This window comes from Poromitra crassiceps (assembly GCF_964638095.1).
Source record: "Poromitra crassiceps genome assembly, chromosome: 15".
In the NCBI taxonomy this organism is placed as follows: domain Eukaryota; kingdom Metazoa; phylum Chordata; class Actinopteri; order Beryciformes; family Melamphaidae; genus Poromitra; species Poromitra crassiceps.
In genome coordinates this window covers 17,915,598-17,943,274 of record NC_139634.1, presented here as the reverse complement: position 1 = coordinate 17,943,274, position 27,677 = coordinate 17,915,598, and the positions used below count along the sequence as shown (strand labels likewise).

The following is a 27,677-nucleotide window of genomic DNA, read 5'->3' as shown; positions in this document are numbered from 1 at the left end:
TATATATATTATATACACACATATAGAGTGGCGTGGCATGCTATCTTCACAAGGGTGAAATCAGGTATGTATGGATTCAGTAAAGTCAGGTTCAAATTGAGTTTAAATTTCTTCTTAAATGGCACCCATACTGTACAGTAACTGCCAGAGGAACTGTTCAGGGCTGAGAGAGCCACCCTATTCTGCACCCCAAGGTCACTGCAGGAGACACGTTTTAATTGAAAATGAAATTGTCTACCTGATAGGTTGAAATAATTAGCAATATCAGAGCGGAGAGGGGGAGAGGCAGGGTCGAAGAAAAAAAAAAAAAAAAGGACATCAACCCAGATAAAAATGGCAGACCAGTGGCAACTCATCAGTCCTCCTGATTAGGTGTCAGTGTGATTGACTGGACTTGACTGTGGGGTGTCACATTAAGAAAACGGGGGGGGGGAAAGAGACGCACTGAAACTTTGCCATAAAGCTCAGAGAGGTAAGCAGCTTTGTTTTCTCAGGCAAGACCCTCAAACAAGACCCTCAGTAGCCCGCTAACTGTAAGCCTGGAAACTAAGCCTCTTGTCTCAGGCAGGAAAATATACTGTTGTAGATGCGAGGTTCAGAAACCTTCTAGCCTGTACTAGTAGCCTTGTCCTCCCACCCATAAAGCAAACTCTGCCACCCGCTCAGCCCTGGAAGACTTCACAAGTCACTTCTGCCGGGCTCCATATTTCCGCACCAGTTAATAAAGGGGAAATGAATTGTATCAGTGTTGCTGTCTTTGCTCATAGTGAATAGTGAATTATCATAGAGATGGGTATGGTGCCCGTATACAGTGAGTCACAGAGAGAGAGAGAGAGAGAGAGAGAGAGAGCTTGTCCCTCTCACTCTCTGTCACACACACACACACACACACACACACATGTGCGCGTGCACACACGTGCAAACGTGCGCACCACGCCACGCAGTAGCTTGAAATAAATCTCCGGCTGAAATTGGCTGCAGTGATGTCACCGTGGCAGTGGGGGCGGTGACGAGCCAGGAAGCCCTGGTAACGTCCCCCACAATTCTACAAACACCCCAACATGTTAGTGACATTCACGGCTTTTACTTTATTTATTTTTGAGTGCAAACTCCCGGTGTGTCTCCACGCCGTCCCCGGGCTCTGCTGCTAACACATGTCGACGTTGCAGCCTATATACTAGAAGCGGGGCAGAAGAGATGTGACAGACTCTTGGCATTCTGTGGGTGTTTGTGGGGTTGGAGGAGGGCGAAACGGCTGACATAAAGAGGATGGGACCCGGGGACAGACACATACAAGCGTCCCTTAGGGCCCAACAGGGACATAAAAGAGGATGGGACCCGGGGACAGACGCCTAGAAGTGTCCTTAGGGCTCAACAGGGACACAAATGAAAGACACGGGGTGTTAATATCTGGTAGTTAGCGCTGTGGGCTAAACAGCATAAAAGACATTGAGGTCAATGGGTTGCCGGCAGTCTCTGGAGCAAAGCAGTTGCGTTGCTATTTTCACCGACTCCTCCTCTGTAGAGCGTTGTGGCCACTAGAGCATTCTCCTCATCATCACAGGCGGAAACATCATCAGTGAACCTACATTCTCACGGCCTTTTATTTCATTTTATTTTCCATCCAGACACCTCTGTTTAGCAGCCGTTGGGGAGCTTAGACCTGCCGCCTAAGAACTGCACACAGTGTTAGACAGTGAAACAAGATTGCAAAGTACGAGTGGTATAATTGCCTTGTGATAAAACACCCACTAACCTAACAGGATTCGAGCACATTTTGTTATTATTGTTTCATTTGTTTGTTTGTTTGTTTGTTTTGAATTAGGTATTGCCGATCTTTTATTCAAATCAATACAACCTAATATGCATCTAGTCTAATCTCACCTCAGGTGGTTTTCTAGTAGGTTTTGTAGCTGAACTGAATCTGCTTTTTTAATCATGACAAAGTGCTTCAAGTCATAGCATTCATTTGCATCACCAGTCACATGATGCACGTCCATGGCGTTTGGCACAAGATTGACACAGCTAATTGGTGTGATAGTGGACATCGCTGGCGGCAACATCAATTAATAATTGTGTTTACAAGCCGTTGCTAATCCTGAGTGAGTGAACGGACGTCATCAGGGGCATCTGTGACTTCTGTAGTGTTTTGGCTGAAATTCTCATGTTGAATATCAGAAAAACGTGTTGTTGTCATTGTTGGTTTAAGATGATTCGGTCTTAGATTTTGAAACCTGTTGTAGTTGAACTTTATTGTCTTTTCTGCCTCTTTTTTAGCGACGGCAACCATTTTAACATTTAAAAACATGCTGAGGACAGGAGTCCTTACCAATAACTCTTGAACGAACCACTTACATGTCATTCCTCCAAGACCCCCCCCCCCCCCCCCTCATATCGTGAATGCTCCTTGACAGAGTTGACAGTAGACTGCACTCAGCACACCCCAAATAAAGTGCCTAGTGACAGAAACATTAACACCAGCCACTTCTGTGATTTTGGTGAGAGCATATATCTGTCACTCTGGGCCTGCAGGAGTAAAGACCTGGATCTGAACTCCACCTGAAGGCTGCTGTTTGGGTGGAGGAGTGTGACAGTCAACATCAAAACAGTGAAAGTAAAGCAGTGATTTGTGGAATGTGCCGCGAGCGTCTTGCTTTCATGTTTGCCGCGGATACATTAGATGGCTTGCTCTCCCTCCTTCGAGAACATGGCGACGCGATGCGTGAATTAAACATGTTAAGCATGGAACAGGTCTTTCTCTGAAAGCCTTACCCCTTTCATGATAACCCCTTTTGCAGACGTTCGGCGGACTTATCACGGCGTATAAATTCAGAATTCAGAATTCATTATTCAGGAGGGGTTTCGGTGAAAAATTAATAGTTGTCCCCGGAGGAGGGTCTGTGCCGCTTTGGAGAAGGAAAACCTTTAAAGTGTACATGCACAGCGGGATCTGGAGGGAGTCTGCCCCTCATATTAATACCTTTAGCGGCCTACTCAACACACTGATATTGCAAATATAAGTTTACTCAGAAGTAATGGCTGCAACTAACATTTTGCACAGAGGCCCTCCGTGCCTCCACTCTCCGGAGACCGAGAGAGAGGGAGAGAGAGAGAAAGAGAAAAGCGATAACACACGTGTGTGTGTGTGTGTGCGTCTGTCTGCACCTGACACGGAGACCTCATATATACTGTAGAGATTATACATTTTCCAGTCTTGCCTGCTGGTACAAAGCGCGGGGCCCGGAGTCGTTGACATCTGAAGAGGCGCTCCTTTTTCGACTGCGCCGAATGTTTCCAGCGATGCCGAGAAACGCTCTTTTTACTGTGGTAACCTCACCTGCACACACGCTCACATATAAAAAGAAAGGAAGAGAGAACAGAGTACAGCAGGTCCTCCTCTCGGCTATGTCATATAAGAGATTACAATTTTCCACCATGCCCAGATCCCTCATGCGCTGAAATAACGCCGCCGCCGGGTGCCGACTTGTTTTCAGCCTGCCAGTTATCAGTTGAAAGATGGACCTCACGATGCCTTTGTATCCACTGCCTATCTGCCCGGCCATGGAGGCAATAACAGTAATGTATGGCTAAGGGAAAACAGAGCTAATCATCACTGACTGCAAGATATATAGCATATGCACTGCCACCTTGTTTATTACCCTCTTTTCTTCCTCCTGCGGAAGCTGCCAGATTGCGGCGTTTCTTCAATGTTAATTTGATTCATTCTTGTTTTCCATAATAATTGGGGGCAATGGGTCAGTGTGATGAATCTGCTGTTACATGACACAGGGATGTAGCGCCGTGTCGGCCGGTTACGCCGTGTCTCTTCCATCACGCCAAAGACGCCTCTCGTTTGTTATTATCTACTTTGTGCTTCCGGAGACGTCCGCGATCGTCGCCCCCCCGATTTGTCAACGCGGGTCACTCCGTGTGAGAACGCTGATAAATTAAACTCGTAATTTGATTTTCAAAAACAAAGCCCACGAGAACTTTTTTCCGTCAAGCGACGTCCGCATTTTCACATTTAAAAGTCTCCACTCTCCCCGAAAACTGCGATTGTTTCGATAATGTTCTTCCAGGAACACCTTCTCTCAAACCTCACACTGCGTTGCCAGATCCCACCTAATCAGCCTATTGTTATTTCTCTCCTCTTAAAATATTTTTTCACTCGCCCCCTCAATCTGCGCTCCTTTTATTTTCATTTCCCAGACCTCCCATTATCTACGCAATATGGAAATGTTCAGCCATTCTTCTGTGTGCAATGAATATTAAGAGATCCACTTCTTTCTTTTTTTTTATCTTGTAAATATGCATTTATGTATTGCTTCCATGTCGGTGACAGCACGACTACACTATATCTACTGGTGTACACGCAATAATACAGATTCGTTATTGTAGATTTTAAGCTTATAAGCTGTGTGTGCGTGCGTGTGTGTCTGTGTGTGTGTGTGCGTGTCTTCAGTGTGTGCTTGCGTCTCTAACCCCTCCTCTGTGTGTCATTGGCGTGATGAGCACTGATTGCAGATTGTTCTGGTGTTTGCACCTCTCATCTCTCTGGCCCACGCCGCCTATTTGGCCAGGACTGATTGTGTTGATGGTGACACCGGCGCCTTGTCCTCTGATGGAGCAGCCCAATAGCAGTCCACCCGTAATGGAGATGCAATCAACCAATTTCACACACACACACACACACACACACACACACACACACACACACACACACACACACACACACACACACACACACACACACACACACACACACACACACACACACACACACACACACACACACACACACACACACACACACACACAAACCCGTCAGGTGGCAAGAGGGAAGCTGTTGGCGTGTTTCTACATAGCTAATTGTGCTCCCCGCTGATGGAAATCACATCGCCCGTGGTTGTTGAAGGCGCTCTCGACAGACATTTTCTGCTGAGGCGGTGTTAAAGTTTGGAGCCCCGGCGGTGCCCCCCTGACAACAAAGGTGACTTAGCGACAAAGGAATTTACATTAAATTAAGGCCGTACATTGTGTTGCTGGAGTGTATGTTTGGTTGCAGAAATGGCTGTTTCAACCTACAACATATTTTTAATCAATGGCAACAAAGAAGCAAGAAGCGAGTGTCTGGCGCTGGCCCCGTCCACAGATCTTTGTCCCTTTGTGCAGGTTGTCCTCTGCCTGAGCTTTGTTATTTGTTTTGCTGTTCTAATCTCAGCCTAGTCAATAATATTCTTTGTCGTGTGAAATTGTGTGTCGGTGGGGGAGAAAAAGGCCTCCTCCCTTTGTTGAAAGTACCTGTCTGTGACTTTTCACTCTCCCCTCACACTCCCAGATAAAGCAATCATTAGATGTTGTTTTCTGCCTGCAATTACTTTCAGTTACAATGGGTCAAACAGTGGGAAAGCAGAAGGGGGTCGAGGGGAGACAAGGCTAGATGGATTACAGGCGAGGAACTGTATAGGTCAAGTGCTGATAAATACGTATGTGGCTCAGAGATGTCGGCCTGCGTCTCCGTAAATGCATCAAATGTAATTAGTGCAGAGTATATATGGACGACCCCGCTCGCCTCTTATCGGAGTCACATTGTCTCCTTTAAAAGCGCGGGCCATTCATTACACCTGGCACTATTTGTTTTTGCAAAGTGAGAAAGCGCAGCGGTGCTTGGGAGACAGTGCCCCCCACTTCCTTTTGTCTGCCGCTCGGGACCGCCCGCCCTTCCGGATCGTTCACGTGTTTAGTGGAGAAATCCATTACACCATGATCACAGATAATCCATTACACCATGATCACAGATCATTCATTAGCATCCACTGGCGTGCAGGTTCTGGTGATCTCACAGCCTGGTCAGCAGAATAACATGTCGGTATTGCATGTTTCTTCAATCCACAGATATGTAGAATATGAACATTTCTTACTCTTTTTTGTTTCTGCCCCCCCCCCATTTTCTCCCCAATTGTACTTGGCCAATTTACCCCTGCTGCCCCGGTCACGGCTCCACCCTCTGCCGATCTGGGGAGAGCCGTAGACTAGCACCATGCTTTCTCCCACACATGCGCAGTTGCCAGCCATTTCTTTTCACCTGACAGCGGGAAGCTTCAAAGGCAGGACGTAGCACGTGGGATGATCACGCTATTCCCACCAGTTCCCTTCTGCCCCGAACAACCAGAGGAGGCGCTAGTGCAGCGACCAGGACACATACCCCTAATCCGGCTTCCCACCCGCAGACACAGCCAATCGTGCCTGTATGGACGACCGACCAAGCCGGAGATAACACGGGGTCGCGAACCTGCGACCCTCATGTTGGTATCCAGGGAAATCTACTGCTACATTACCCGGATGCCCAGAATATGAACATTTCTGAACCAAAATAAACATAATGACATTATACACATGATAGAGTCTGCTGTTGAAAGAGCGTGGTGGTCAGTAAGAGTGTAGTAGCCGGGGTGCATGGACGGCGTAAACACTTGCCTTTCATACGGGAGAGCCGGGTTCGATCCCCAATGTTTCCAAAGTCTACATTTCAACCATGAGTCACATTTAATGTTTTTGTTATTTCAGCCTAACTCAAACCAAGTTGTTTTACATGTACTTGCCTAAACATAAGTACTTGCCTAAACATACAGTAAGTACTTGCCTAAAGATAACCAAACCAAAGTAGTTTTATTTGCATTTAACATTGGAAAGAAAGTGAGGTTTTGTTTCATTTACGTTGAGATTATAGACGTAATGCCACGTTTGAGTAGCCTGGTAAACCAGCCGGTCATGTGAACTCACACTTCATTTGGTTCTACCAGACCGTCTGGCCTCAAGCCTTCACCCAGTGTTTGCACTGGGGGGAAGTTGGGCGGGTGTACTTGCCTTGACAGACAGCTCCTTCAGCCAATCAGTGTTGGATCCAGTCAAATCCAAATCCACACGGGAGAACGGCAAAAACATATTTTCCGCTGAGAACCTCCGCTGTTGCATACTCCTGTACTTGCGTAATTGTTATTATTGAGTCTATTTCTGCAATAACTGCACTTTATGTCTGTTTAAACTTGACGAACATTGACGTTACTGCTCAAGGCAAAGAACTTTTATGGAAAGAAATGGCAGCTCCATATTGCCCCATTGCAACATCAGCGCCCAGCAGCCTCCGCCATTTTTGATTTTTGGAAACGTGACAGCGCCAAAAGAACCTCGCAGTGGTCAGCAGCCCCTATAATCAGCCTCTCTAAACAGTAACTCAACGGGAGTTGAACCTCGGGTCCTTTTCATTAGCTATTTATCTTGAAAAAAATAAAAAAATAAAACGAAAGATTTTGCTTAGTTTCCACAATATGGTTGTTGTTTTACATCCCTGCACTACACCACTTCAATCAAGATTTGCAGTACGCCCGGAAAAGATGTGAATCCCCAAAGTTTAGAGTGTTCTCCCGTTGAGTTACTGTTTAGAGAGGCTGATTATAGGGGCCAGCGCTACCGCAGCTGACCACTGCGAGGCGCATTCTGTTTCCAAAAATGGCCGGAGTGTCGTCTCTTTCCTTCCACGCTCTTTGCTCAAGGTGGAGGCGGCCATTACTGTTTTGCCAGCGGTGCTCCTGATTGGCCGGTTACGATGTCAAATACGAGGCGGGTCGCTGATTGGCTAGAGCGCTTTGTAATTTCTGCAAACACCCTCCTCAGGGCTTGAGGCCAGACGGTAGAACAAAATGAAATGTGAGTTCACGTGACCGGCTGGTTTACCAGGCTAACGTTTTAGAAACATTTGCTGCATTTTGTTTCAAATTTACATTCATATTCTACATCATCGGTTCTCAAATGGGGGTCCGGGGACCCCCAGGGGTCCGTGGCACTTTGCAAGGGGGTCCGCGAAAAGTTTTCAGGAAAATAAAAATAAAAACTTTTTTTTGTTGCAAAAGCGTCATAGTTCAACGAAAATATTTTCTGTTTTAAATCTAAAATGGTTCATGGATTACATTCTAATCTAACAAACCTATCAATTTAAAAGTCAAGCACATTACCGTGGAAACAATTAAGCTTAGCCCAAAATCACAAATCAGAATGAGGGGGTCCCCGGTATATTTCCTATCTTGTTAAGGGGTCCTTGGCTGAAAAACATTTGAGAACCTCTGTTCTACATATCCCTGCTTTTCAGACACGTCAAATGTCAACGTTTTATTCTGGCGACTGGGTTGTCGATAGATGATGGGGGTGGGGGCGGGGGTGGCTGTAGAGATTCTCTCTGTTGAATCGCTGTGCATTTTATCACAATCTCCTGGTGGATGTAGGCCTTGACAAGCTGTCTGCCCTGCCGTGGCCCCTTATAGATCTTAATGCATGTCAGCCTACTACATGGCAGCATTGACCTCTGTGGCGTAGTCCATCTCTGCCTTCCAAAGAGCATGCCAGCTTTTTATTGCCACAATGGAATATTTACCTCCTCCCCCACGCCCTTGTCACCACTGACAATAAAGGATCTTATTGCTTTTGCCTAGGGATTGCACTGTACCTCCTGCCCGATAAATGCACACAAAAACCAAATACCGTCGAGTTTGACACGCGGAGAAAATAACGTAATTAATTTTCAGCCTCAGACCCCGTATTGCCGTGGAGTGACAGGCTTATTTCTGAAAATTCAGAACTAGCCTGTCAGCCAACTTATTTGTTTTTCAGTGATAAGGTAATGTATATTCACGACTTAAAAATTGTCTGCCGCACAGTGTTTTGCGTGATTGCCTCAGAAAGTGGCCTCTCACGAGTTGTGCAATGCGTTGAGTAGAACATGAATTCATATACGAGTGCACCTCATCAAAACTATCAATCATTCTCGAGTGTGCATCATAAATTTGAGCTCTGATAGAGCAGAGAAGACGGTGGAATGCATCGAGCATGTAAGTGGCCTGTCTGTTATTTGTAATTCTGGGAAAGTGAAACATTAGTTTCTCCTTCAAATGATTGCCAGAGCTCTGGTAATGAAAGTAACGCCATCTCACTGCAATACTAGAATATAATAGCTCTATTATTATTAATGATCGTCCATTTACTTATCCAGATTGTGCGTTTGGAATGGGTATTATGCCGAGTGAAGCCATAAGGTAATTACAAACCCAATTATTTCCATTCAGATTCTATTTCTTTGAAAGAGCTTCTGTCTTTTGATCTTCCTCCAGACACAGAGACACATGTACTCTGTCAGTCTGTCGGTCTGTCTGTCTGTCTGTCTGTCTGTCTGTCTGTCTGTCTGTCTGTCTGTCTGTCTGTCTGTCTGTCTCTCTGTCTGTCTCATCTCATTCTCCATCATACAAGAAGGCATAATGTGATAATGATAATGTTTTAGCGCTCGGGGTGGCTGCACCTGTAGTGGCACTCCAGGATGGTTGCATAACTCTTGATGGAAGACGAGGTCTCGGCTTGAAACATCTCATACAGCTGGCGAAGCCTCTTTGCATCTTTTTTCTTCCCCATTCAACCTGTTGATCCCAGATTAACTGACACTGACCATTAAACCTGTTGATCCCAGATTAACTGACACTGAGAGGGACGCAGCTGCAGGCGGTACTGCTTGGGCCGGTCAAAGGTCTGCTCACTTGGCACGAGTTACATTCTGGGATGTGTTTGAACATTTCCACTTTTGTGAATATTATTATTATTATTATTAATATATTATTTATGTTCTAAGACTGATGCTGTGATATGGAAAATTAGCTTTTTGGAGCTTTCTTAGCCCACCAAAATTCAAAGTATTGTTTGCTACAGTGTTTATGAACGTTGCAAATACTGAGAGTCCATGCATCAAAGCCCCAGACTACAACGAAAATATCTTCAATCCAGTAGATCTCTATGCAAACAGGCCATTGTCAACATTTCGACAGTGGGCACCATACAGTACTGCAGTAGTGGATTGAACCGTTAAGAGCTGAGAGCTAATTTAAACTCAGAAATAGCTTTTGGAATTTGCTTCACATTAGTCCTATAATTATTTCCTGTGACTTTGCTCCCCTGCTGTCAGCTTCTTCTGTCGACTCCATACACCCCAAGTAAAGAACATAGCTAATCTTGATCACAATGCAGCATACGTACAAATGAAATGAATAAATGTGATTTGAATAATTGATAGACCATGCTTACATGGAGTAAACCTGCAGGAAATGATAAATCTTTCATTCTACAAGACATGCGTTTTGATGCCTATAGTTTTCGAGCTACATCATTGAAAAGACTGTGCCAATTAACAGTGTGTAGGATGAGTCAGGGGTCTAGTCCACCTACCTGATTGCTGTTCGAGGATGGTAATGTCCTAGAGATGCATGCAATTATCCTTTTAATTAGCAATAATGAGTTTGTGCATGCTAACATAATAAGTTGAATAATGATATGTGTCCAGGCTAATGTGCAGCTCATCAACATGTAACCAGCTCTGTCAGTAAATATCAGCCACTGTCACGCTAAATGTCTCCCGCCATTGTACTGAAAGCCGTGATTGGCTAGCATCCAAGCTGTGTGTGTGTGTATGTTTCTGTCTGTCTAAGTTGTTTTTCCGTTATTGGATTTCATGTTCATACAAAAATAAATGCCTACTAGTGTAGAAAAAAATGAAAAATATAATACTGAGACACACACAAAATGTTGACATTCCAGATATTGTGTTACCAAGACACCAGACCTCTTGGGATTGAGTCATGCGCTGCTTATGATATTAAATCAAATCATATTACCAGATTACATTGATTCTGATGTAGGAAGTAGGACTTATTGTCTTTATATACTGCTGATTGTGTACAATAACATCAGCATTAGAGTACACCAGTGCTTCCTCTATATTCCTCAATTAGCAGTGATGGACCAAAAATAATATAGAACCACTGTTTACTAGTGCAACTTTTGTTGTTACTAATTATCTAAATTACCACTTAAGGATTAAAGCTTGCATTAGAAGGGAATCTGGAACAAAACAGACAAGGCTGCAGAAAATGATAGGGGGAACACTGGCATTGTAGTGAATTGTATAGGCTGTATAGTGAATTGTGCTTTCTGGAATGGTAAAGAGTAATGGAAATTTACTTTCAATAAAACAACGGTGTATTAGCTGTTCAAAATATTACAAAATCTAGACGGATCAGTCTTCCCTTGTATCCATCAAATTTGACTAACTTATCCATTATTGTAACCTACAGTAACACACAACATGAGTTTGTGGAAATGCATTGCATGCTAAGCACCGCGCCTCTCTCTTCCACATGTGCCATGTTTATACAAGCTGTTGGGCGGAAGGTCAGGAGAAGGTGGATGCAGCGGCGTTCGATCTCTGGCCGGCCAAACGATGTGTTGATGTTGCAGAACGAGATGGCTGTAGGCTACCACTGTGGTATTGACCTTGCCGAAGACCACAAGGCCTAGGACCCTGCAGGGAAGAAACACTACAAGAACATGGATAATAAATGGCCTTCTGATCTGGCAATAGTTAGCCGTGGGCTATTTAGAATCAGACGAAGCGGGACGTGAATGGGATCCCACCTGGTTCCTGGAGTCAGTTGAGTTGTTCAGAGGAATCGAGGATGAACCTGTTATTGGATGTTCAGTAGACTCTACAGAGCAACTGAACAGGTATCACAGTTCTGTTCCAACCACACATTCAATGAAGATGAATCGCCTCAAATAAGAAGAGTAGATCTGATCTCGATAGCGCCGTCTATTATGCCCCATTGTTTGCTATTATCCCTGCTTGTCTGCCATTCAAATTTCCTTGAAGGGAACGTGGAAGGGAGCGTTCGTTTGCGGCACCAGGGGATCCACGGCACCAGTGATGTGTGATCCCTCCCGTAAGCTCCGCGGGGTACAGTTTCCCCCTGAATACAAAAGGCAGCGGCGGCTTACCTCTGACTGACGAAAGCCAGCCACAACTGTCAGCCACATCACTCACCCCACACTCCCACCCTCCCAAACCCTGCTGCCGCAGCCTATACAAACTACCCCAGCCACATCACTCACCCCACACTCCCACCCTCCCAAACCCTGCTGCCGCAGCCTATACAAACTACCCCAGCCACATCACTCACCTCACACTCCCACCCTCCCAAAGCCACTGCTGCAGCCTATACACATCACTCACGCCTATACAAACTACCACACCCACATCACTCACGCCTATACAAACTACCCCAGCCACATCACTCACCTCACACTCCCGCCCTCCCAAAGCCACTGCTGCAGCCTATACAAACTACCCCAGCCACATCACTCACCCCACACTCCCGCCCTCCCAAAGCCGCTGCTGCAGCCTATACAAACTACCCCAGCCACATCACTCACGCCTATACAAACTACCCCAGCCACATCACTCACGCCTATACAAACTACCCCAGCCACATCACTCACGCCTGTACAAACTACCCCAGCCACATCACTCACGCCTATACAAACTACTACCACAGCCACATCACTCACGCCTATACAAACTACCCCAGCCACATCACTCACGCCTATACAAACTACCCCAGCCACATCACTCACGCCTGTACAAACTACCCCAGCCACATCACTCACGCCTATACAAACTACTACCACAGCCACATCACTCACGCCTATACAAACTACCACAGCCACATCACTCACGCCTTAGTCTACTCACGCCTATACAAACTACCCCAGGGGAATAGAAACTAGCACAGAGCCCTATTTCTTCTTTGGAGGAGTTGAATGTCAGAGATGGACGTGCGAAACCGACTGTTGACATAGCGAGTTCACAATGCATGGAGCCGCGGAGTTATCTCTCATTTGTGACGTGTCGTACATTACAGCACAGCTTCACCTCGTATATGTGATCGGTTACTACAGTGGAGGAAGGGGAGAAGCACTCCGGCAAATGTGCGCTTGCGCGTGTGCTTCTGTCGGGGCCCTCTTATATTTGTCTGTCTGCGTGCATGCTCCGCGGAATAAGAAGTCTATGCTAATAGCGTTATCCCATCAAAAAAGGCAATACTCTGCAAAAGGCTTCAACAACAGCAGAGAACACTTGGGGGAAAAGATTGAGCCGGGGAGCGGCCAGGACTTGGCTCGGCCCTATTGTGCCAGCTCAGAGAATGAGTGAGCAGCATCCATTTTTGCCTTAATGAAGTTAGTGACCCTCTGAAAGGTGACATATTTACCACCCAGGGGATTGATACACTCCTGCTCCAAGGCTCCAGTTCAATATGGAGAGGACAGATTTGACGCCACGTGGGCCCTCCAAATATATCTCCCAATTTATACCAGGCCGCTCATTTTCAGCCACCACTCTCATCATTAAACACGCAGAGAAAAACACAAAAGTAAGTGCATCTGACTGCTATGCCACGATCTAGTTGTGGGGGGTGGGGTTCAATGTGTGTGTGTGTGTGTGGGGGGGGGGGGGGGGGGAGCGGACTGACATCACTGACATACAGTAATCAGGGGCCGGTTGCACCAACTGGTCTTAACTATGCCTGGTCGTAACTCCTACGTCGGTCTTAGTTAAGACCATGGATTTACGCCTGTTGCACCAACACGGCTTACTCTGGTCTTAACTACGCTGGTCGTAGCAATGCGCGTTCATGTGAATTGTCGGGGAATGCCCTCTGATTGGCCCACATGTGCCTCGCGCCGTCACCCACTACTGTATGTGCGTCACTACACCCTCCCTCCTCCCACCCCCCTCCTCCTGTGGAAGCCCCGGGGGAAAATGGCGGCGGCGATTAGTGTCAGGGAGTCTGAATGAAATTGAATGTAACGTTCCCAATTCTATGTATTACATTCTAAAAAAGTAACGGCAACATTTGGGAAGGCTAAGCCACACAACTAGTTAGTTATAATCTAACGTCGTGCTTTCAAAGACGGCGAACTGGCGGTGTTACGACGATGACGGTCAAAAAGGTCTCCGCGGAGATCTCTGCTACGCCTCCTCCTACGAGGGGTAGGAGTTACGCCTGGTCTTAGTGAAAATAAGGCTTAAGTCGTCTTGGTGCAACCGGCGTAGCTGTTAGGTCGTAAAGTTACGACCAACTTAGCTTAAGACCAGTGTAAGACCAGTTGGTGCCAGAATATTAATTTTTATTTTGTGGAATGCCATAAAACAATAAACAAGGTGGCAAGATGAATTGTTTGAGATTCGCCGACGTCTGGGTAATAGAATTAAACAGAGCATGCAGAACTTTTCGTGTGCGTTAGGGGAAATAGATGTTCCACTGTACTACTAGGGCCTAGTACCATTTAATTATTGATAGCATTCTTACTTATGCAAATATACTAAATTATTTCTCTGTGACAGCTTGAAGCTGAAGCCTAGAGGAGTGATGTGATGTCAGAACGAGGACCTTTCTTTTCTTTGCATGGCCTAGCCCTAGGAAACATACTGTAACACTGCAGGCTCCTGGTTGTCTTGGTTCATACTGTAACACTGCAGGCTCCTGGTTACCTTGGTGCATACTGTAACATTGCAGGCTCCTGGTTATCTTGGTTCATACTGTAACACTGCAGACTCCTGGTTGTCTTGGTGCATACTGTAACACTGCAGGCTCCTGGTTGTCTTGGTGCATACTGTAACACTGCAGGCTCCTGGTTGTCTTGGTGCATACTGTAACACCGCAGGCTCCTGGTTACCTTGGTTCATACTGTAACACTGCAGGCTCCTGGTTATCTTGGTTCATACTGTAACACTGCAGGCTCCTGGTTACCTTGGTTCATACTGTAACACTGCAGGCTCCTGGTTGTCTTGGTTCATACTGTAACACTGCAGGCTCCTGGTTACCTTGGTGCATACTGTAACACTGCAGACTCCTGGTTGCCTTGGTTCATACTGTAACACTGCAGGCTCCTGGTTACCTTCGTGCATACTGTAACACTGCAGGCTCCTGGTTACCTTGATGCATACTGTAACACTGCAGACTCCTGGTTGCCTTGGTGCATACTGTAACACTGCAGGCTCCTAGTTACCTTGGTGCATACTGTAACACTGCAGGCTCCTGGTTGTCTTGGTGCATACTGTAACACTGCAGGCTCCTGGTTGTCTTGGTGCATACTGTAACACTGCAGACTCCTGGTTACCTTGGTTCATACTGTAACACTGCAGGCTCCTGGTTACCTTGGTTCATACTGTAACACTGCAGGCTCCTGGTTACCTTGGTGCATACTGTAACACTGCAGGCTCCTGGTTGTCTTGGTGCATACTGTAACACTGCAGGCTCCTGGTTGTCTTGGTGCATACTGTAACACTGCAGGCTCCTGGTTACCTTGGTGCATACTGTAACACTGCAGGCTCCTGGTTGTCTTGGTGCATACTGTAACACTGCAGGCTCCTGGTTACCTTGGTGCATACTGTAACACTGCAGGCTCCTGGTTGTCTTGGTGCATACTGTAACACTGCAGGCTCCTGGTTGTCTTGGTGCATACTGTAACACTGCAGACTCCTGGTTACCTTGGTTCATACTGTAACACTGCAGGCTCCTGGTTACCTTGGTGCATACTGTAACACTGCAGACTCCTGGTTGCCTTGGTTCATACTGTAACACTGCAGGCTCCTGGTTACCTTGGTGCATACTGTAACACTGCAGGCTCCTGGTTACCTTGATGCATACTGTAACACTGCAGACTCCTGGTTACCTTGGTGCATACTGTAACACTGCAGGCTCCTGGTTGCCTTGGTTCATACTGTAACACTGCAGGCTCCTGGTTACCTTGGTGCATACTGTAACACTGCAGGCCCCTGGTTGTCTTGGTGCATACTGTAACACTGCAGGCTCCTGGTTACCTTGGTTCATGCTGTAACAATGCAGGCTCCTAGTTACCTTGGTGCATACTGTAACACTGCAGACTCCTGGTTGTCTTGGTTCATACTGTAACACTGCAGGCTCCTGGTTGTCTTGGTGCATACTGTAACACTGCAGGCTCCTGGTTACCTTGGTTCATACTGTAACACTGCAGGCTCCTAGTTACCTTGGTGCATACTGTAACACTGCAGACTCCTGGTTGTCTTGGTTCATACTGTAACACTGCAGGCTCCTCGTTGTCTTGGTTCATACTGTAACACTGCAGGCTCCTGGTTACCTTGGTGCATACTGTAACACTGCAGGCTCCTGGTTGTCTTGGTGCATACTGTAACACTGCAGGCTCCTGGTTACCTTGGTTCATACTGTAACACTGCAGGCTCCTAGTTACCTTGGTGCATACTGTAACACTGCAGACTCCTGGTTGTCTTGGTTCATACTGTAACACTGCAGGCTCCTGGTTGTCTTGGTTCATACTGTAACACTGCAGGCTCCTGGTTGTCTTGGTTCATACTGTAACACTGCAGGCTCCTGGTTACCTTGGTGCATACTGTAACACTGCAGGCTCCTGGTTGTCTTGGTTCATACTGTAACACTGCAGGCTCCTGGTTACCTTGGTTCATACTGTAACACTGCAGGCTCCTGGTTACCTTGGTGCATACTGTAACACTGCAGGCTCCTGGTTGTCTTGGTGCATACTGTAACACTGCAGGCTCCTGGTTGTCTTGGTTCATACTGTAACACTGCAGGCTCCTGGTTGTCTTGGTTCATACTGTAACACTGCAGGCTCCTGGTTACCTTGGTTCATACTGTAACACTGCAGGCTCCTGGTTACCTTGGTTCATACTGTAACACTGCAGGCTCCTGGTTACCTTGGTTCATACTGTAACACTGCAGGCTCCTGGTTACCTTGGTTCACTTCATACTGTAACACTGCAGGCTCCTGGTTGTCTTGGTTCATACTGTAACACTGCAGGCTCCTGGTTACCTTGGTGCATACTGTAACACTGCAGGCTCCTGGTTGTCTTGGTGCATACTGTAACACTGCAGGCTCCTGGTTACCTTGGTTCATACTGTAACACTGCAGCCTCCTGGTTACCTTGGTTCATACTGTAACACTGCAGGCTCCTGGTTACCTTGGTGCATACTGTAACACTGCAGGCTCCTGGTTGTCTTGGTGCATACTGTAACACTGCAGGCTCCTGGTTACCTTGGTTCATACTGTAACACTGCAGCCTCCTGGTTGCCTTGGTTCATACTGTAACACTGCAGGCTCCTGGTTACCTTGGTGCATACTGTAACACTGCAGGCTCCTGGTTACCTTGGTTCATACTGTAACACTGCAGGCTCCTGGTTACCTTGGTGCATACTGTAACACTGCAGACTCCTGGTTACCTTGGTTCATACTGTAACACTGCAGCCTCCTGGTTGCCTTGGTTCATACTGTAACACTGCAGGCTCCTGGTTACCTTGGTGCATACTGTAACACTGCAGGCTCCTGGTTACCTTGGTTCATACTGTAACACTGCAGGCTCCTGGTTACCTTGGTTCATACTGTAACACTGCAGGCTCCTGGTTACCTTGGTGCATACTGTTTTACATTCTAATTATCTGGCTTGACAGGCTTTATTGCTGGGGCTCAATGCTGAGGCCTCGTCCCAGACTCATTCCACATGTGATGTCCGTGCCGGCATAATGAGATAAGATAGTCAGAGTGCTTAGCCTTGGCCGCTCGCCTGCTCTCTCACTGTACCCCCCCCCCTCTCCCTCGCATGCAAATCAAATCCAGTCACAATTAACTATATTCATTATACCTGAATATGGTAAATATGCTCACTGAGGAGATCTCCTCGTGGAGACTGGCTGGTATACGGTGTGATTTTTCTTCCAGTGCTCATCGCGTGAGCTTTCTTATTTGACCAGATTTATTTTGGAATCAGAAAGTTCAAAGGAGTGTAAGGTGTGCCACGGTGACAGTGATTAAAATAAACAATGCTTTAAGATGTTCATTAAATATTTAATATAGCAAAGCCAGTCTGAGACACAAACAGAGAGACATTTTTTTCCCTAACTAATTAAGCTACAGGGAATTCACTACATATTGTAGGTAAACAGACAGAGTCCCGGGAATACCAGTGGAAATGAAATGCTCTGCTGGTGTTTTTCTCATTACAAGATGAAATGAAACATTTATCACTGACTTTCATTTAGCTAAAAGGCTGACATTTTGTGGGTCAACCGCTGATAAGACGACAACTTTATTCTATTTACTTAGTGATTCATGATTTTGCTCTCTGTGTTCGGAGCACTCTTGTAGCAGCCCGGTTGAATTAACCAACTCCTTCTCTCTCTGTCCTTCTCTCTCTCCTTCTCACCAGCCATCGAGGTGAACCTGCAGAAAGCCTTGGCCGAGGCCTCCGAGACCTGCACCCAGGAGTGCCTGATCCTGGGCCACTCCGACAGCTGCTGGATGCCCCCGGCGCTGGCCCAGTTCCAGGCTCCCACCTCCACCCCCACCTCCACCGCGACCACAGTCTCCACCGGGACCCTGGCCTCCTTCCCCTTCACGCAGAGCTGGGCCCGGGGAGCCAAAGGTAGCATGGGCAGCATGGGGGTCATGGATGGCCGTCACACCCTGGGCAGGTCCGTGCCCAAAAAAGAGGACCTGGACAAGGGGGCAGCCCGGCCGCAGTTCTACAACACGCTGGACAGACGCTGCAGTAGTAAGAAAGAGGACCTCATCAAGGTCATCCCCCTGGCCAGCTTCTCCTCGCCCGGGCAGCAGACGCCGACCGGCGTGGGTAGCGGCTCCTTCTTACACGAGCACCAGCTGTAAGAGGGAAGAGACAGATCTATCTCGGTCTGACATACGCGCCACTCCATCCATAGATGACTTTTGCATCAGTGACCTTCTGATCGGTGTGTATGCGTATGTGTGGAGGTATGCCTCATTTGACAAACGACCACCAGCTCCGTGATTTTCTGCAAAAGAGAGCGTCCGACGGTGGTTTCGATCGCGATGGTGGCGTTCAGACAAACACACGTGGGATCCGTCGGAAAAGCGAACGATTTTGAAGGGAAGAGTCTGGACATAGCAGACCCATGTGTAATATATACAGTAAAAGGTAGTTCTATACCAAAGTAGTTCCATCACAGAGAAAAAAATTTAAATAAATAAAAAACAAACAAACAAACAAACAGGAGAAATGTCATTGCGTTCAGTTGGGCGATGTTTGCTTAACGATGAGAGAGAGCATTGTGCGCTTTAAGCTCATTGGACCAGAACTGCGTCCCTAAAAGGAACACCCTCGCGCCGAAGCAAATAGCGTATATTTTGTTGAGTGAGCTAAATGGGCCTAAGTGTTAATCGTGAGCTCCGGGTGGATTGTGTTTATGTTCAAGTTCCTGGTGAAGTATTGCTTTGTATAACATGCAGCTCAAACTCCTTTTGGTGGTGGAGAAGGTCTCTCTTGTCTTGCCTGAACGCGTTTCAGAAGGCTATTTTGGTCAGGGGGACTGCAGAAAGATAAAAAAAAAGAAAAATCTAGGCAACGCATAACTAGGCCAACGGTAGCAGCGGTAATCTACTGCATTCTATGTTTTCACCATGCACCCATACGCAAAATATAATAGGGAAAGACATACACAAGCACGTGCATGGAAGCTCACGCACGCACGCACACACACACACAACACAACACACACACACACGCATACAGTATACACACACGTGTGAGATGTTTTCCATATGGCGGTTGGGGTTGCTCCGTCTCCACCGCCTCTATTAAGAACGTGTTCATTCCTAGCATTATCTCATTAGCTTAGCCTTGAAAGGCGCAGACAGATGCGCTTTGGAAACTAACCCCTTTGTTTTCCTCCCACCGAGCCCCCCCCCCCCCCCCCTTTTCCTCTCTCCATTTCTCACATTCATTCATCTGCTCACAAACATTCCCCACAATAAGTGCTACGGAGCCAATTACGAGATTCTCGCAACGGTCTAATTACTCTGATGTGTGATCTCGGTAGCGACCCTCGTTGTGGTTATGGGGTCTGGAATGGTTCTCGGCGCCGGCCGGGAAACATGTTCTCATTGTTCCGGCGCGGTGAAAAGGTGTCGACACCAGCCTCAAAATAGCACTTTGATACGCTCCCTCTCCTCCCATCATATCATTAAGTCTAATGTGCTCTGGATTCATTACTATTGTGCATCTTCAAGCTGCTCAGTGTGGCTCCACAGTCTCCTCTATTCCACGATGTGTTAGACGCTGGCACAATGGAATGTCTATAGGGTCCTGTAGAAGTCAATCATGTAATAACTGCCAATAACCAGGGACGTATACGATGATATTGGCACAACACCGCTATCGGCCGATAAAGGCTTTAAAATGAAATATCAAAAAATATCAAAAACATAATATTTCTGCGGTTGTTTTAAAGAAAGTGTTACACGAATAAAAATAAGGCATGTTTTACATAACCTATTGCTGAAGTTGTTTTCTTATTTTGCCAAGTGAATATGTAGTTTTTGCAAAGCCTTGTATTTATGCCTGCGTCAGTGGGCCATCACGATAAGAGTAGGCCGATGCTGTGATCAGGCATCATAATGTGTTAATTCCACTACAAGAGAGACTTGATGTTCTCTGAAATTAGGCGGTCAAAACATCTCTGCATATATCGGTATCCACGTCGGCAATCGGCCAAAAGAGTTGGAAAATATTAGCATATCGGTATCTGCAAAAAATCCAATATCGTGCATCCATGCCAACCTACACATTTTTCAATTCTTAATGTAATAAAAGCCAGTAATGTAATAAACTTACCAATAATGTCATAACATTTCTGAACCAATAATGTAATCACTTTTTTTTTTTAACCATAATGTAATGTTATTATTAACATACTATATATTAACTGCTGCCAATAATGTAATAATATACTAATATCACTTTATGCAAGTTTTATTTATTGGCTACTATATAAAGTGTTATACTGATGACACTTACCCTTTATTTATTTGCTTGTGGTACTCAAAGAGGTATACATTTCATATTATACACCATAACAGTAATTGTCTGTGTTTGCAAATGTGTGCTCAGACTTTGTTCTTTGAGGAGGAATTTGTTCTTCAAAGGCAGCGCCGGAGATAAGTCCTGGAAGTGTGACACTTTATAGCCAATAAATAAAACTGACATAAAGTGATATAAATATATTATTACATTATCGGCTGTAGTTATTCAATTTTCATTGTTTTTTAACCCAGCTAATAATGTAATAATTATTACATTATGGCAAAAAAGTTATTACAGTGATTTTGGTTGGTTCAGAAATGTTATTAATGGACATTATTGGTAAGTTATTACATCGGTGGCCTTTATTACATTAAGCATTGAAACATTATTGCGTTATTGGCAGTTATTACATTAATGGCTGTTATTAGATGATTGGCTTCTACAGGCCCTCTGCCTATAACTGATAGACCTATTGATATGAACCTATTGATGATGCTTCTGTAGAGGTCTCTGCGGGCCACCCCTCATCATGGGCTCATCATACACTGTTTGCATCGCTGCGTCAGTGCAGAATCTGCTGCTGATGACAACTACTTTAACTAGGTTCTGTACCTGATTGGCTGCTGTATACCCTATTGCTACAGCACTATGTGACTTTACTGATATCCATATCCCATTTTCTAAGCTAGGTTTCTAGATCATCAGGTATATGATTCATGCGATTCATTTTCTCCTACCATCTTGATCATCAGGTATATGATTCATGCGATTCATTTTCTCCTACCATCTTGCAAATTGGGAACAGGCTGAAATCTATACTGCGACATGGCTTTCTCAAGGGGAGGTGCGCGGCAAATTGTGTTTGCATGCTCTTAGCTGCCACACCTATTCCCTGCGATACTTAGGGTCAGGACTCGGATCATTATAAAGAGGATTTATCTGCGACTCCGTGAAATGATGGCAGTCAAAGGAACAGCAGGTCAAGGACAAGGAAGGGGGCAATTCAATTCCACCTCAATTTGGAAAATGAATTTAATTCAAAACAAACACCTTGAATAAATCCTCACCCCCCTTAAATAAACCCCCACATAAACATCAGCTGATGAAAATGCCCGCACTAGGGAATCCAACCTCAGCATATTTACTAATATCTCTAATTGTTCCTCATCGTTTTCTTGTTACAAGACAGACTTGTATCACATAAATGCTATAAACAATACATATTTAATCAAAAGGAACACATACTGTATCAAAGAGAGCATACGTCATTATGCCAAAGTTGGGATTTTACCTGACAAATGCAAATGAAGCAGGCGGCACTTGTGAAGTGTGAACTGACAGTATCACTAACAGTATAGGCATTATCTAACTGACAGTATCACTAACAGTATAGGCATTATCTAACTCACAGTATCACTGACAGTATAGGCATTATCTATACAAATAAAACACCCTTTGTTATATCTCTGAGAGAGAGAAAGGATGAGGTGACACAGTGTCACCTAATTATAAGAAATCAGTTTAGAGTTTGAAATCATTTATCCACTCACACATGTACAATATTATTTAGCGGTAACCCTCACTGTGTTCTAACCTTGTGCACCTACATCATTTCTATCTAAAATAATGTTTTGGCACCTAGATCAATTTCGGGCGGCATAAACTCCTTGGTGGAATCATAGATATGAGATGTTGCTTTGGATGCTCACGTAAGAGAGGGTTTTTGTCTCCTGCAGTCCCATTTTATATGACCACATACCTGGGGGGAGAGGGGGGGTATTGTTAGTAAGTCGCTCTGTGCCAAAGGTTTCCACATTTCACAAAGCAAGCTTGGCACACAGTGACAGGAGCGGTCAAAGGCTTCGCATGATTCCACTCCCGTCGTCGTCTTCATACTTTTCTACCGCCCCGCTCCCCCTGACAGTAGAAATAGTAGAGATAGATAGTGCACTCATCCCCCTGACAGTAGAAATAGTAGAGATAGATAGTGCACTCATCCCCCTGACAGTAGAAATAGTAGAGATAGTGCACTCAAGGCTGGATGTCTTCTTTTTCCTTTCCCACAGTGATTTTCAATTGAAAAAGTGTGTCATGTTCGCCAAGTCAGCCTGTGCCATCATTTGCATGAACTGTTTGGACTTCCAAAGCTGTTTTGACGCATCACGCATCCATCATCGGAATCAGTATCAGTATCGATGTTTGCTGCTCTACTCTGTTTGTCTGTCCTATCTGGAACAAAACAAATGTTAACACGGTGTACACATTCAAACTTTGTGAAGTGTGTGTATCGCATATGCCTATACGTGCACATAGATATGCTATACTGTCAGGTGAAACAGATTTAGAACTGTATATAGCAGTACCCCTAAGAACTACAGACTATGGCGGCCAACTGGAACGACACATAAAGAGGAACGGGCTAATCGCTGGAATTTCTGTAAAGGAAAAACAAATACGAAATGAGACGACAATCTCTGTTGTAATATAAATGGTTGCATATGCATACTGTAATATTGATGAGGGACTGTCTGAATGTATGTTTATAGGTGTGTGTGTGTGTGTGTGTGTGTGTGTGTGTGCGCGCGCGGTGTGTGCGCGCGCGCGCGTGGTGTGTGTGTGCGTGCACATGTATGTACAGTACGTATACTGGCATGCACCTTGCCAGAATATTTTATGTACACACATGTATCTTGTACAAAAACTATATCGAAAATATGCTATAAAATAATAAGTATTATGCTTGTAAATTAGTCATCAGTGAGTGTAGGTGGAGTTTGCTTTGAGAGAAAGCTTCGATGCTTGCCAGCGATGCTGTATTGGTCAATTAAAGCTATACAGTCTGTGTTGTCATGCCTTTGTAAGATATCCCATCTATGAAAAAAATGACCTTCCATATGGTGAAATGATTTTTCTTGTCATTGAATTTTACTTGAGCCATTAAATATTGAGTCCTCAAAGGATCCGACGGCTTGGCCTTCCTTTTACACTGTTGTCTGATGAGGCTTTCCTGAGAGCATTGTCATATCCGTGATAGATGTAAGAGCATGCACTGTCACAATATTCCAATTACAGCAGTTACAAGCTAATGATGTATGACCCATCCAATTGGATGTGACATTTCACCATCATTTCTGGATATGAAGGCCCTCAGGGGAAACAATTCAACCTGTAACATATATATTTACTATAGATATATACAGTATAAGAAAAAACCCTCTAGCCCTTATTTAACAAGGTAAGGAACATGTCATATTAACACAGAGCAGGTTCAAGAGGAGGGAGCATATCTGCACAGTAGCGTGCCTCTGAGGCAGCTGACACAGGGTAAAGGTGCCTAGCAGTTTGAAACATTGATGTATCACTGTCAAATTAAGTGTGATATATTGGTTATAATTAGGCTACTGTAAACAAATGATACCACGGTGGAGATGATTGGCAGCTTCTATCTCATTTATTGTTAGCGCTAGTGTTTCTAGAAATGGAGAGGACTTGTTGCTTTTCAATAGCAGGAAGAAGAGCTGAAAACAGCTAAACCAGGTAAGCTGACATGAAGGTAAAACTGGGCAGTGCTAAATTCCCTGCCTACCAACATGAGGGTCGCAGGTTCGAACCCCTGTGTTACCTCCAGCTTGGTCGGGCCTCCATACAGGCACAATTGGCGTGTCTGCGGGTGGGAAGCTAGATTAAGGGTGTGTCCTGGTCGCTGCACTAGTGCCTCCTCTGGTTGTTCGGGGGGAGGCGAATAGCATGAACCTCCCATGCGCTATGTCTGGCGACTGCACATGTATCAGAGGAAGCATGTGCTATAGTCTACAACTCTCCCCAGATCGGCAGAGGGGGTGGAGCAACGACCACGACAGTAGGGGGAATTGGCCAAGTACAATTGGGGAGAAAATGGGGGGGGGGGGGGGGGAGTAAGATTCCTGTGAAATCCGACTCGATGGCACCCTTGTGGTAACGGTTTGATAATGTCCAAATGTTACACGTGGCACCTTTAGGGGTCTTGCTCAAGGGCACTTTGACGGCTGTTGTGGAGGGAGGGCAGAGCACGCTCAATCAATTCCCACTCTCTTTATTTGGTCCAAGAATTTGAATCGATGAGCTTCCCGTCACAAGGTCACTCCTCTACTCATTAGACCAGCCTGCCATTATCATATCAGCACAGACCATAAAGTCTAGGAAGTAGACTATACATTTCAGGAGCAAAATCAATATGGAATTTTTGCCTTTTTGGTTCTAGGGGCAACAAAGGTCTCTTGCACACCTGAATAGTCTCATGACAGGTGCATCGGTGGAGTAGATGCGTACACCTATACAATACATACACCATTTTGGTTAAATACTTTTTTCCCTTCATATGCTGGCAAATGGAATAAATATCTTTATCTTATATAATAAAGGCAGGGTTCAGAGTGATCAATCATCACAAACATTTCATTAGTGGCAATATAGGCTTATCATCATTTGCCCTAAATCAGATACAGATTATAATACATCTTGAAATCCCAATTTGTTCGCTCAATAGCAATCTGAGTCAGTCAATCATATTATCAATAAATGCTAACAAACGTATACAGAAATATTAAAAGCCTATTGGTGATGCGTGTATCTAAAAGGCTTCACATTGCTTATAATGCTTAAGCAGAAGATCATAATTAGTTACCCCATCTCTTGGACAGGCAAGCTTTTTCTATACCAGTGAAACAAAATGTAGAAATATCATGGTTAAAGTCATTAAAATGAACTTCAACGGGATAATCCCGATCATTTCTGCGGATTGAAATTTTATGTTCACTGATCCTCTGCTTAAGTTGTCTTAACATTTTGCCTACAGACAGCAATCCACAGGGACACTGTACTGTACCAAATATAGCCTACCGCATGGGTAGATGCGCAAGTAATCACACTATATTAATAGTGAACTTTTTCCCCTGTGTGTCGGTGACTAAAAAGAGTCTAGTTTTAGAGGTGTTATTGCACTGTGCACAGTGACAATAATTCACATTTGGTTGTGTGCGGGGCTCGGGGACTGGAAGTCAGCAGCATGAACCAAATGATCTAAGGTTTTCGCCCCGTCCGTCTAAATGGAGAGAAAAAAGGGGGGAGAGGTGCCAATATTTAAAGAGAAAAAGGTACTTGATTATATATGAATTAGGAGAATAATGTGGTATATGTGGTTCTCTTTTCAGTTTTTTTCTCTCTCCAGTAAATCAGAACGAGGCTTACTTCTTGCCCCTGGTTGTGTAGGTGCAAGAAGTAAATATAATCTCAAGCTGGGAGAAGAAAAGAGCATCTATTCATCCATGTGCTGTCTCTGTTCACTGTGAGGCCTGGAGTGACAACTTTGATTTACTTTAGAGTCACTCTGCGTCATGCTCTCTCAGCCTCTCCTCAGGCTGTCTCCCCTACCTGTGCCTGTGGCCGCTTATGCTCAGTCAGTGTGCTCATACAGTAAACAACCCACAAAGATAAATTGCAGTATCACTTTGTGCACTGGGAGACACCCAAGTCTTTTCTTGTGGTCATTGCGAGAGATAAACTTCTACTGTGTGTCGGCCTATCTTTCTGTGCATCTGTCTCCATCCATCCATCCATCCATCCACCCATCATCATGTCATCCACCTGTGAGATCTTTGATGGCTCAAAGGCAAAGTGTGCAGCAGCCCGCTGATCCCCCTGGGCTAAGTATCGTACCTGAGGCCCTGTTGGCTTAATGCTTTATCTGCTGTTCTCTTATGAATACATACACGCCCTCAGAGGGAACCTCGAGCGTATGGTGCAGAGGTTGATGTTGGTGACAATAGGACATGACAGCGTCTCCCGCCGCCACGACTCCTAAGTTGGGCAACACAAAGAGTCGTGTCATGTACCTCGTAACTTAGTGGACTGTGTCATCGCGCTGCATCTTCAGCATATGTTCAGTCCCCGATCTCCTCGCGCGCTCTGCCTGTGACCTGCCCCGTTAGCTTCCTATGCTAATTGGCTAATAATGAGACAGTGACAGCACTGAGGATATCCGCACTGTCAAAACACATGCATATTCAGCTGCACCAATCTGCATTTCCCAGTAATAATTACGGCATATTTGAAAAGAAACTTACAAGGACTTTGTGATCTTAACAGCACACAGGTGTGTTTTTTCCCCCCGCCTATCCGCTAACAAGCCAACTTGGTACTTATTATAAGCCTACTTAGTTCTCAAGGTGTCATCTGTTGGACCGTCAGGAGAACATATCGAGATTGTCAAACAGTGCACTCATTTCAAATTGTAATTAAACTGGCCACCAGGTACCTTGAGGCTGTTTAGTCAACAGCAGGATACTAATTACTATAAGATGACCTTTGTTATAATATCTGGTGAATTATTCATAGTTGAGAAAATTGCTTCGGAGACATGCCAGCGACATCCGAGGGATGGCCGAGTGTACATATAGAAAATTCCACTCAAAGATTTCACTTCTTTAGCTTGGGCCATGATGAAAATGAGGTCGGCGGATAAAACTGTAGCGTTTTATTTATGATTTTTTTTCTGAGTGCAAGAAAATCAGATGGCTGTGATAAGCTTGAGAGACAAAATGAAAATTGGCCATGCAGCACAGAGGAATGTTGCTGCAGCAGAAACAAATATAAAACAAATGATACAAGTTGCTTTCGGAGAGAGCAGAGAGCCTGCCTCATGCAGTGTGGCTTAAGAACCAATATTCCCCCTGCTGTGCTTGCTGACACCTCGATACAGCACACTACTCTATTGACTGTCAAACAAAACCCTCCCACTGTCAGGCCCTCCCCATTAAACAGGAATTAAACCCCAATTAAACCAATGTAGATATTGTAGCATGCATGGCTAACACCACTGAAACACAGAAAACCGCTCACCCACAAATATTGTAGCAGCATAATG

General features: G+C 45.2%; 1 protein-coding gene across 2 annotated transcripts in view; it reads left to right on the top strand.

The window, feature by feature from the left end:
• The window catches only part of pcdh11 (protocadherin 11), a gene marked incomplete at both ends in the record, with an annotated part of 150,398 nt that extends 131,795 nt beyond the window's left edge, over positions 1 to 18,603 (top strand). For both annotated transcript variants that reach the window (XM_083651436.1, XM_083651435.1), the window contains one exon: positions 18,146 to 18,603. In XM_083651436.1, the coding sequence (XP_083507562.1) occupies positions 18,146 to 18,603 (458 nt within the window). The remainder of the gene's footprint in view (positions 1 to 18,145) is intronic.
• Between the last annotated feature and the right edge of the window lie 9,074 nt (positions 18,604 to 27,677).